The sequence below is a fragment of the Eleutherodactylus coqui genome, chromosome 5, assembly GCF_035609145.1.
Source record: "Eleutherodactylus coqui strain aEleCoq1 chromosome 5, aEleCoq1.hap1, whole genome shotgun sequence".
NCBI classification, from domain to species: domain Eukaryota; kingdom Metazoa; phylum Chordata; class Amphibia; order Anura; family Eleutherodactylidae; genus Eleutherodactylus; species Eleutherodactylus coqui.
In genome coordinates, this window is record NC_089841.1 from 139,950,948 (window position 1) to 139,963,133 (window position 12,186).

Genomic DNA, 12,186 nt, shown 5'->3' on the forward strand with positions numbered 1-12,186 from the left:
CTCAGTGCTGACCAGCTCAGATTTACTTGGGGTCATGTGCTTGCAAATTAGTCAGTCGGTTTTTCAGTCACAACTCCTGTGATGGACCCTACCACAAAAGCTCTTTAGAGAAGGACACAGACATTGCTATCACAGCTACTGGTGATGACTAAAGGCTTTTGTCACATACTTAGAGGAGATCACAGCTTTATCTCCTGACTGGATACTTATGGTCTGTAGTTTATTTGTACGAGTATAGAAGGTAGTGTCAGTGTCTTCCCAGTAGGCAGAGATGGTACTGGCTCTAGCTGAGCTGATCATGTGATGCTGTAGTGATGCATCATGCGAATGTTAGAACATATAGAAAGTGAGCAAGGCAAAAGCTCCGTAGCAAAATAGTACCTGGTAAGTAACAGACAGGAGGCTACACTGCATGAAAGTGACTGCAATACACATCCAAGGTGTGACAGGCAGTCAGGTGAGGGGGAAGGCAGCGATGAAAAAATGCTTTTTCGCCAGAGTGGCCCTTTTTCAATGTGGCATGTCTGTGGGGAAAGGCTTGGCTCCCTTATCTAGACAATAGCCACAAACAACAAGCTCTAAATAGATGGAAAATCATATCACATTACAGAATCGATGTGGAAGCCAAATCAGATATTTCTGGGAATTTGGACATTGCTCCTTAAGGCTGGGTTCCCATGGGACAGAAAGCCCGCGGAAGGTTCACAGCGGGTTTTGAAGCAGCCTTTCCACTGCGGTAATCTCTCCTCAAAGAGAGAAGCCTGCCCACAGTGGCAACGACAATACAATCGACATGTCGCGGATTTGAATTCTGCGCCGCATTTCAGTTTCCGCGCAGCTTATGGACAAGATTTTTACAACTCTCATCCACTATGCTGCTTAGTCTGTCTTAAGAATGCCGCGAAAATTCTGAACGGAAATTCCGCTCCGTGTGAACCCAGTCTAGAGCCTTGTTCACATGAGCGCAGTTTTGTTTCCATGCGCAGTATAGGCGCATGAAAAGCTTGCGGCTCTACTGCACTAAAGAGCGCGTGAACAGGTGATTTCCGCTATTTTTATTAGCCCGTTCGCACAATCGGAGATCCTTGCCCAGCTCTCATAGCTAGGTCAGATCCTATCTTTTCATGCACCACGGACCTTAGATGCGAGCCTTGCAACCGCATGTCCCATCTTTGGTTAGTGCGAATATTTAGCGCGTCTAAAATACCTTCATGTGAACACTTCTATAGGAATCCATTGGTTCTTATAGACGCATTCTTATCACACGCCTCTAATGCTCGAAAACAGAGGCCTTACAGCTGGTTTGTGAAACAGTGGGCTCCACAGGAATCCATTAGATTAAACATGTGGGAGACTCAACACGGCCAAGAGACACACTGTTGCACAACTTCAACCTATTAGTGTTAATGAAATGCAAGTATCTTTCCATTGATTGGGAAGAAAAGACTAATCATCTTCAATCAAGGGTCTTAAGGCCCTTTTACACGCAAGGATTATCACTCAAAATTCATCCAAACAACCGAAAATGAATGATAATCGTTACATGTAAACACGAGCGCCATGCACTTTCTGTTTGAACAATGGACCTTGGTTCATTTAAAATCCATCGTTCAGCCACTGAAAGATTAACCAAATACACTCCATTTGAATGTATTTCGCTCATCTTTCAATAGACTGCGCGATGTTCTCCCACCGACATGTTTACACTAGCCACAAGGAGAACAATGGAATGTATAGGCAGCTGTTTGCACATCTGGAAGTGTATTTAAACACACACTGGGCTCTGAAAACAACTCCTGGAGGTCCTTTTGACATGCAAATGGAGATGATAAAGTGTTAATGGACATTAACACTTTATGCAAATACATTGCATACTCTTTCATTCATTTGAAAGATTATCTTTGCGTGTAAAAGGGCCTTTACTGATCAGAGACATGGGCTATGTAGTGGCCAAATATGGATTAGAACATGTTAGGCCGTATTGCCTCTTTTCGTAAAGCGGATACTGATCTTTAAATGAAGCTTTTAAAAGTTATTTTTATAATACAGAACTCGCCCTCGACGTAATCTTCCCCACTGCGGAGACAAAGAAAATTTCCATGAGTTTACTGTGAATCAGCATTTTCTGATGAAATAGTAGAAGCTGCAGATGTGGTACAGAAATACACATGGTTTCCATTAACTATCCTGTTCTCTTTATGGGAAGAAGTAGGGGAGGGAGGATCTTTTTATCATGTTCTTACCGGTTTAAGTAAAGATAATGTCCTTGTGCTTATGTGTTATGGGGAGGGCAGTTTGTTTGTGGAGGAGACATTATGCAGCTCTCTTACCTTGAAGTCATGCCAATGGGCTATAAACATAGCATATTGAATGTAGCAAAGTCTGGAACTTGTACTGAGAGCCACATTAGTCACCACCACAATTATAACAGCTCTATTTGAATGCTAGATGCCAGGGACAAAATAAAATAAAGGAGTAAAGGATACTATAGAGTTTGGAACCAGCGCAATTAGTTTTTATCTCTTAAAGTACCCATAAAGTAGTGACTTCCATTGACATCAACAGAAATACAAACATGTGCCAGTTACAACTTTGTAGGTGCATTTGATACCCGGCTCAAGGACTCTGTCCAACCCTGATAAAGCAGTTAAAATAGTCCTAGTAAACAGAATCTCTTACAGTGCTATACGATATAAGAGATCAATGTGCTAATAGAGGACGAACAATTTCACCAACTTTAAAAGCCGTATCTTTAAATATAAAAAGCCATCGTTTATCGTCATTGGCAAAAAACCATTCTGTGAAATATAACAAGTTCAGAGGTTTGAAGTAGCACTTCAGTACTGCAGATCGTATTACAGTCTGCCACGTAGATTAATATTTTACACACAAAATTATTCTAAAAAAATAAGAAAAGAAACTCGTTTATGGCAGTAAACATAATTTCGGTACTGGTGCATCTTGTCTCCACCAGAATAATGGGTGGAGACCTGGGATTGTGCTGGGGGAGGTATAGGGTACGCCCACAGCTGCTGATTGGCTGGACTCCTTTCTCCGCTGTCGACCTTCTGCCATGTATACTCCCTGATGCTCTACTTTCTCAGTTGCAAGCAGCGTGCTTCTTAGCGGCGCTGTCCGCCTTCTGTCATGTAAGCTCCCCGTGGGGCTCCTTTGGCCACTTGTAGCCTCGTTGTTGCTAGCATCGCGGTAATTATGGGCATGCCAGGCTGCTTCTGTGCCCCGCTGTGACTGTCAGCGCCAGCTTCCCTGCAATCTCCCCATCTGTCACTCTTACCGCCAGGCTCTCGCAATATCTCATGCCGTCCCCGCACCCCAGAAGGTGGCTTCGACTTCTGTCGAACAGGCCCCCGGCGGGTGTCAGCCCCTTTCTTGACAACAGTGCTCCCTTCCCCAGCTGGCACAGGCACCGCCGGCAACAGCGCTCTTACCCTCCATGCTGCTGCTCCAATCCACGGACGCAGCAGAGCTTCTCTGCCACCTCCTGACGCTGGTGGATTCTGCATGCGGATTCCGCGGGCGAAATTTAGCCCATAGGATTATCATTGGCTATCTGCAGTCAATTAAACTGAATTTTGCATCTGCAAATGGCATTTTAATTGATTTGCGTTTTTCACAGGCGGAAAAAAAACGCAGCATGCCCCATTTTAGTACGGATTCCGCGCAGATTGGCCACATTGCTATCACATTACTATCAATAGGTGCGGATATCCGCATGAAAAAAAAAAAACCATTTAAAGCAAACCCGCACGGAATCTTGCAGAAATCTGCGCGGATTGTATTTTTCTAGTGGACATGAGGCCTGAGGCAAATCCCCACCCTAGCCTAACCCTAGCACTAACCCTCCAACCACAGCAAACTGCCACCCTAGCCATTCAGGAGCTTGGGGGTGTTAACAGGGCAGATACAGTCACTAACTATGTCTCCACCCATACTTCTGGTGGAGACCAGATGCACCAGTACCCATAATTTCTCCCTGTGAGAAACAAACATTTTAAGACATTATTGCTGTATTTTTAAAGTCCTGACATGATAGATCCAGCTATTACTCAGAACCTCCAGATCCACTTTGGGACTTTTCATGGAAACTTTTAGTCCACTGTGCTCTGAGTCCTTTAATTTCTTCCCCAAAGTAGTCATGAAGTTTTGTGAAACTGTACCGATCTTCAGCAACCTCAGATACACATGGTTCATTTACACCAACTTGAAGATTTTGATCAGACGCCAAGGTCTGGGGGTGTACTTTGTTTCCCGAGTCTACATCCACCTGCCATGTTACATCTTTGCAGTGTGGCCCATTGGTATGGGCAAAGCCATTCGGCAAGTCAACCATACTATTATTCCATGGAGCACAGCCATTGTCCTTTATAACTGACCTATCCGGTAGGCAAGGCAAAGCCGGCGAGTGGAGACTAGGACCTATATGTGTAGAAGCAGGAGTCCCACTAGAGGCGGCCTGGCCTGTACGCATATCCAAGAGTTGTTGTTGCAGCTCTTTCACCACAAGCCTGATGTATTCAAAGTTTGCCCTGGAAAGAGCCTTTACCCAGGATTCCATAGTACTATGGCTATCTGCAGCAAGAATATAGGCACGGGATTTGGAATGGCCAAATCTAATTGCAAAGGCAAACTCTTCTGTAGACTCGCACAGCTCCACCCTGCATCCTTCCAGTATAATAACTCCCACTGGTTCTCTACTTTCCTGATTGTCATAGTAAAACAGCATGTTACCCTTCAGCACAAACCAACGTCTATGGTAAGAGGCATTGCGCTCCCCCTTCTTGTAGAGAAAGCCACTTTTGTCTATTGGTGAGTTGCAGTTGGCATAATACACCAAGTTCCTCTCGTTTAGCTTCATGTCTTTGCGTATGTCGAGCCCTTGAATATACAATAAGGAATTAGAACCACATACTTAACAAAAGAGGACTGTACTAAAAAAAAATATAGGAAAAGACAAATGTAACATAGTATCTCATATAACCACACAGATTAAGAACTGGCACCTGCCAATACAGGTATATTACATTACAGGGTTGTTCTGGGCAAAAACTATTAGGCCTCATGTCCACGGGGAAAATCAGGCCCGCTACGGATTCTCCATGGAGAATCCGTAGCGGGTCCCTTCTGCCCCGCGGACATGAGCGCTGAAAATAAGAATAAACTTACCCGCAGCGGACCGGGCAGATCTTCTCTTCGCGGCCGGATCTTCTTTCTTCGGCTGGCAGATGTGCTCGGCACGCCGGCAGCGTGCTACACGCATGCACCGGGCACATCCGCGGGCCGAAGAAAGAAGATCCGGCCGCGAAGAAGAGAAGATCTGCCCGGTCCGCTACGGGTAAGTTATTCTTATTTTAGGTCTCCCGCGGATCCGGACGGCTTCAATAGAAGCCTGCGGGAGACCCGCACCTAAATGGAGCATGTCCATTTTTTTTCATGCTCCATATTTTTTTTTTATTCACTTTTATTGACCATCTGCGGGTATTTATCTACCCGCGGGTGGTCAATGCATCCCTATGGGGTGCGGATCCGCGTGCGGGAGAAGAGTTAAAATCCGCTGCGGATTTTAATTCTTCTTTTCCCTGTGGACATGAGGCCTTAATGACCTATCCTCAGGATGATCATCAATAGTTAATCGCTGGAGATCCACTGCTTGGGACCCCCGGTGATCAGCTGATCGCCCAGCCCGATATCAGTGCAGTGGGACCAGACGTTGACATCAGGAATAGGCGAAGTACCGTAGCTGGCTTCACTCCCATTGTACTCAATGGAAGCTGATGCCTATTACACTTCTGCATCCGACCCGTGTCAGAGGTGTTCGTTTAATAGCCGCTTCAGTTCCCACTGATTTCACTTCCACTCCCGTCTCCAATGCGGATGTCCGACCCTAATGCACAGACAGTGGCTTGGGCGATCGGCTGATCACCGGGGATCCAGAATGGCGGGTACTTAGGTCATCAGTAGTTAATTGCCATCTTGAGTTTTTGCCCGTAAAACTCCTTTAAAATTCCAGATTCCTTCAAAAAAATCTGTAGGTTTTTTTTGCCAAGGAGCTCCACATTCTCCGCTTGCCTTCATACTTGAGAAGCTTGCTTAACAATAATATACTTCTACAGCTCCTGCTGAGCCAGATAATGAATCCATCACCGCATGCTGCTATAACCCCGACCACGTGCTTCAGGCAATGGCCGCACGATCTTGGCAGAATTATACAGCCATTGTCTGCCCTGGGTGGGCAGGGTTACGGGTGCAGGTGGTTACCACATCATGGGGATGTATCCTTAAAGTTAGTTCTAGATGGGCAGATCATCTCCTTATTGAGCGCTAACTGACAGCATAGCATGTGGCGGTTATAGCAAAGTGGTTTTACATGGGAAGAGGCAGTTAGTGCCATCGTATTTGCCCATTCAGATCCAGTAGCGTTAGTCAGGGGTGAATCTCCCCGGTTACATGGCGCGTTGTGCTACTGACTGGCAAGCATTTTATGCCCAATTTTAGTTGGCTGACAAACGTTTGCTCGTTCATTAGCTGATCGTGGGCATGTTCACATGGGCAGATGATCGAGTCCAATGTGAATTGGGCACAATGATCAGCCGACAACGGAGAGAATGCTTGTTGGTCAGTCGATCATTCATATTCAGGGAGATGTATAGCCAGTGTATATCCATGGGGATAAAGGATGGCACCAATGACCATTCGTCCCAAAAGTGGACATTCTGCAGCTAATCCCCCCGTGAACATGCCCTTAGGATGCATTCACAGTGCTGGGTTGCTGCAGATGTCCACAAGATTTCACCATTGCAATTCAGTTCAAATTGAAGGGTGAAATCTGTTACAGATCTGCACCGAAATCCATGATATCTGCAGCAAATCACCGACATGTCATCGAACCCTTAAGATGTATTTTAAGCTGCAAGATCTTCACTAAGAAAGTGCTTTACTAGCATCATCTGCTTTTTTTTTTTTTTTTTTAAGGAGCTCTATATTTTCTTAAAGGGGATTTATGGACTGCTCTATTGATGATCTGTCCTGCCACTTGGGACTCCCATCAATGAGCTGGTTGGAGTAACAGTGGCGCTCAGGTGAACATTGCAGCTGCTTCCGTCTATAGCGCTGTACATTGTATAGAGGCGGTGCACGGTATAGCAGCCCAACACTATTCAGGTGAATGGAACGCACTGCTGTCTGGCCATGCGGCTGATGAATGGAACATTAGACGCCTACAGCACGCATGAACACGGTGGCCTCTACTGACAGCTGATTAGTGGGAGGAAGGGACCAAAAATTCCCTTTAAAGGGGCATTCTAGTTCTTTTACTTACAGTAGTGGGGTTGTGACACACTGGATCCCCCGATCAGCTGATCTTCCAGCAGTGCGGGGGGCCAGATGTTGGCATCGATGGTCAGGGCTTCACTCGCATTGTAATCAATGGGAGCGATGGTTAATATCACGTTTCCAGCTCTGGCCAGCGATGATGGCATTTGGCCTGCTGCACTGATAACACTGGGCAATCAGCTGATCGGTGGCGATCGCTGATCCTGATGTTAGGTCAGCAATAGTAAAAGTCCTGGAATACCCCTTTAACTAGGGCTTAACAGATGATGCAGTTCATTACTACTTGCACTATTTTGGAGGACTGCTTTGTATACAAATAAACTGTAAGCCCTAGGTGATAACAGGATTGTGCAGTCCCATGTAAACAAAGCACAGATTGTATCAGGAACAGTCCCAGTACTTTCTCCTCCTCCACTGTCAGGCTCTGCATGCTTGCAGGTACAGATCTGTCCTTCTGTTACAATGTATTAGTCTCGGCAATCCTCCATAATATAAAAAAACAGCAGCCCAACTCTCTGCTGGGACTACAACTCTCATCAGACAACAGCTCTGGCTATAGGCAGGATAAGAAAGTTGATGGGAGACAAAGGAGTGCTTCATCCGTAATGGATCAGAGGGGTCTCAGCCCCCAGGACTAGTGACGGGGCACTAGATGACCTGTGAACTTGCAGTGCCCCCCTAGTATGACTTTATATTCTGGAGTATTGCTACACCCCACAGCAGGAGGCGCTCCAACCTCACATGCCAAGTGCGGATCCCACACCCCAATGCATGCAGCCCCCAATGTACCCATAGATGTAAGGACCCCCAATTATATCACAGTCCCATCAGCTATACGCGACCCCCTGTAATCACCCAGCTCTCTGGATCAGCAGGTCACAGTATTGGGATATGCCATCTGAGACACTGCACCAGCGCTGCAGAGACACCCCGGCATAGAGCAGCATACATACACAGGGCGAGCGGCGCCTGGCTCATTGGCAGTCATAGCCTCCGGCCAGCTCCTCCAGGTGAGTGGCTCCCGTCCTCTGTGCGGTCCCACCGCCTCCCGTCCGTCTCTACATTTCCACCACCCCGGACAGGAAATGGCTCGTCCACACAGACCCCTCCCGCTCGCATATTAACTTTTTCCACCAGACTTCTGCCCTATTCAGCAGTTCCAGCCACCTGATTGGTTGTTTGGCCGATTCACCGCCCCCTTTTGAGATCCGCACGAGGATAGAGTTTGTTATGCCTGCACCAGCCTAGAGTAGCCTGCATAACTGATCTTCTTTCTAGGGGGTCATGGTTGGAATGGGACAGAAGGATAGCTATGTAGGAGACGAAGCTCAGAGCAAGAGGGGTATCTGGTCCCTGAAGTACCCAAAAGGGAGCAGTGAAGGGGCGGTGAATCAGCCAGCCCAAACAACCAATCAGATTTCTGGAATTGCTGAATAGGGCAGAAGTGTAGTGAAATTAGTTAATATGGCTGGAGCTCTGCCCTCTAGCGGCGAGGACTGTGCCTGCGTGTCCCGGCAGTCCATCAGCCGAGCGTAGTGCTGCCACATGTGGAGAGGAGCGCCGGCGAGTCCGCGGACCTCCCGTAACTATTACCGGACTGTTGTCTACACTCACCCCACGTCTTCCCCCCGGAATGTCCCGGCGTCTCCTAGCAGGAGGTCTCGGGAGTAATGGTGGACAGGTTACAGCTGGGTCCTAGTGCCCTGCGGCGGGTGCAGCCGTGTCCCCGGGGGCCCCGCTTGTACCTGAGGCCGGGCTGTAGGGGCTCATTCACACGGCACTATGCTGTTGGTGATAGACGGAGCAGTCTCTGCGTGTCGGATGCGTTTTTGTCGTGTTTTATATGAGTCGTCTGTTTTTCACGCACACAATAATAAACACAAGCGGCCAAATCCATGTCAGCTGTTTGTTCTCACTGTATCCTGGCAACATGCGTAAAAACCGCGTCCATCTGAGTTGGTTGTGGGTGTCTTACGCTCCCATAGACTCTCATGGGCGATATTGGACCGTGAATACAGACCACAGTAGGACTCGCTGCTACATGGTGTTTTTACGTGCGGCATCGGTCCGCGTGAAAAACCGCACATCTGTATGCAATAACGTACTTGAAAGGGCAAGAACTACTGACAATCAATCCCCGGTCAGAAGAGGTGAATTGGGGCACTTTACCCCCATCCCTTTTTTTCCTTTCCTCTCCCGGTTTCCTCTTCTTCTCACTTTCTTCAGCTCTCATCTAATCTTACATTTCTGGGATTGAATAAGTATTTGCTATCGTTGGGTCCGCTGGGTGCGGAGTCCTCACCCCCTGGGGGCTGCGGGCCGGGCGGGTGTTCATTGGGCACAGGAAGGTGGGGAGATGTTTGGGGGCAGACGCCCCCCGTTATGATCTACCTGACTGATGTTCTGTAAGGCATGCAGTGTAATTCCGGATCGTACACTTCGCTTCACACTGTAGTTTTCGTATGAAAGTGAATCCTTTGGAAGACGAGAGATGGAAGTGCTAGACGTGTGCGGCTGCTGCTAGACGTGTGCGGCTGCTGCTAGACGTGTGCGGCTGCTGCCAGACGTGTGCGGCTGCTGCCAGACGGGTAAATGGACATCGGGCTGTGAAACTCCCATCCAATTTCCCCGCGGATGCAGGGTGGTTTTGTGTCGAGAACGCCTCGCATCACTTGAGGGAAGAAGTGATCCTCAAGTGTTTGCATTGTTTTCAATGGGAACCCTCGCATTGCATCGCGTCCACATCATGCAATGTTTTTCCTGGCCCCATTGAAAACGATGGGCAAGGCATTCTAAGGGAACGCCCAAAGATGGGACATGCCCCAATTTTTTCATGCAATGTGGTAAAAAAAAACCCTCATGTATATGACCCCATCCAAAAGAATGGTGTTCATATTGGTGCGTCTCCCAACACACACATCACGTGCGATTTTTCTCAGCCGTATGAAAGTGGCCTAATAACTTCTTCAGCTCCCATTGTGTGAAGCCAGCTGGGCGTTGTCCGCTGCTGCCCCCTATGACATGTCCAGCCTCCTGCACTGATAGCAGGCCAGGCGATCGGCTCATCCCCCCCCCCCCTTATACACTATGTGTATAATATATAAACAGAATCTAACTGTTATAGGTTTCCAGAAATGGCATCAATGAAGACTACGGCTGGGTTCACACGGGAAAGTCCGCACCGCGATTCCGCCCGTGGCTTCTAATCCCAGGATTATCCAGCAATGTGGACGAGATTTTGCAAAAATCTCATCCACACGCTGCGGCCAAGCCGCACAAAAACTGACATGCGGCGCGGAATTCAATTTCGCAGTATGTCGATTCTTTCCTCCATGGGAAGAGAAACCTGCAGCGGAATGTCGACTGCGAAACCGCTCTAAAACCCGCGGCTAAAGACCGTGGGCTTTGAAGCTGCGCCTTTCCCGCGAAAATCTTACGCTTTTTCGGTGCGGCGATTCCACTGAAATTCCGTCCTGTGTGACCTCAGCCTACAGCTTGTTCTGCAGAAAACAAGTCCCTACAGAGCTCCATCAAAGCAAAAGTAAAAATGTTCTGGCTCTTGGAATGTGGTGGCAGGGGACACAAAAGCAAATTTTTAAAGTGTTTTTAATGTATAAAAATAGCAAAACCTAAAAAGTACTGTATAAGCGTAGTATTGTTAGAGGAATCACTTAAAGGGGTTGTCTCGCGAAAGCAAGTGGGGGTATACACTTCTGTATGGCCATATTAATGCACTTTGTAATATACATCGTGCATTAAATATGAGCCATACAGAAGTTATTCACTTACCTTCCCTGCGCTGGCGTCCCCGTCTCCATGGCTCCATCTAACTCCGAACAGACCCGAAGGCAGAAGACCCTTCTGCGCAAGCGCGTCTAATCCGGCGATTAGACGCTGAAGTTAGACGGAGCCATGGAGACGGGGACGCCAGCGCAGGGAAGGTAAGTGAATAACTTCTGTATGGCTCATATTTAATGCACTATGTATATTACAAAGTGGAAAATAACAGTGGTGTCGGGATCAGTGATAGCGCTCCTGCAGTGCTAATGATTTTGTCAATGAATAAGGAAAAATGACTTACCCGGCACTAAGTGAGCAGCCCTGTGAAGGGTTAACTCACTAGTACCTCCAAATCCGGGACAGCCTATAGGTAAATAGATTAGACGAACTTCCTTCCCAATCCTGTCTGGAGAGCTGCTTGGATATCTGGGGTCCCCAGGAACAGGGAGCCCAGTATGAACAGAAATCAAAGATAAAAAGTATCCAATATAGCGCTTCACGGGATGAAGTATATTTTTCTGCACCTTAGAGGTGTAGTTTTATTGCAACGCGTTTCGACCCAATAGAGGGTCTTTTTCAAGCATACAGAAATACAATTTACAATGATTTAAATAGTCTAAAAGAAATGACTTCCATTTAGCAGTCATGGCAATGCTCACGGCCCCTGCCATCCTGTGGGCGGAGTCTCGGCGTCAGCATAATAGCGTCATCAAGCAGAGACGTATAGTATACTGAAGTTAAAAATAACAAATATACTTTAGAATTGGATACAGAAACGGGTTGGGGAAATAACCAGCCCTTGTTGAAAGTTAGGTTATTTCTAACTCCCATTAGAAAAGTACCGGTGGATGCCCCGGTCATGTGAGGAATGCGTGATGACGTCATTACGTCATGCGTACGTTGCCTTAGCAATGAGGAACGCCGTGGTTCCCCGGAATCTTCTGGAATGTCCATGTAGGGCGAAATATGTAGGCCGCACAAGCAACTCCCTTAGGACAAGAATGAGCAGTCTAATTGTACTGCAGACCTCCTTTTCAGGTTTCACTCCCATTTTTT

At 47.3% G+C, this 12,186-nt stretch overlaps 1 protein-coding gene across 1 annotated transcript; it reads right to left on the reverse strand.

The window, feature by feature from the left end:
* Positions 1-487: 487 nt before the first annotated feature.
* PHETA1 (PH domain containing endocytic trafficking adaptor 1) lies at positions 488-8,440 on the reverse strand. Its single transcript, XM_066603237.1, has 2 exons — positions 8,304-8,440; positions 488-4,896 (listed from the first exon to the last, which is right to left on the reverse strand). Exons 1-2 carry the CDS (start codon positions 8,326-8,328, stop codon positions 4,064-4,066), a joined length of 858 nt encoding a protein of 285 aa, XP_066459334.1. The 5' UTR covers positions 8,329-8,440; the 3' UTR covers positions 488-4,063.
* Between the last annotated feature and the right edge of the window lie 3,746 nt (positions 8,441-12,186).

Excerpts from the sequence above, each read along its gene's own strand:
- PHETA1 (XM_066603237.1), bottom strand. The coding sequence starts at position 8,328 with ATGAGCCAGGCGCCGCTCGCCCTGT. Across the intron at positions 4,897-8,303 it reads CCAGGCGCCGCTCGCCCTGT|GGCTCGACATACGCAAAGAC; the intron begins GTATGTATGCTG and ends TGTATATTCAAG.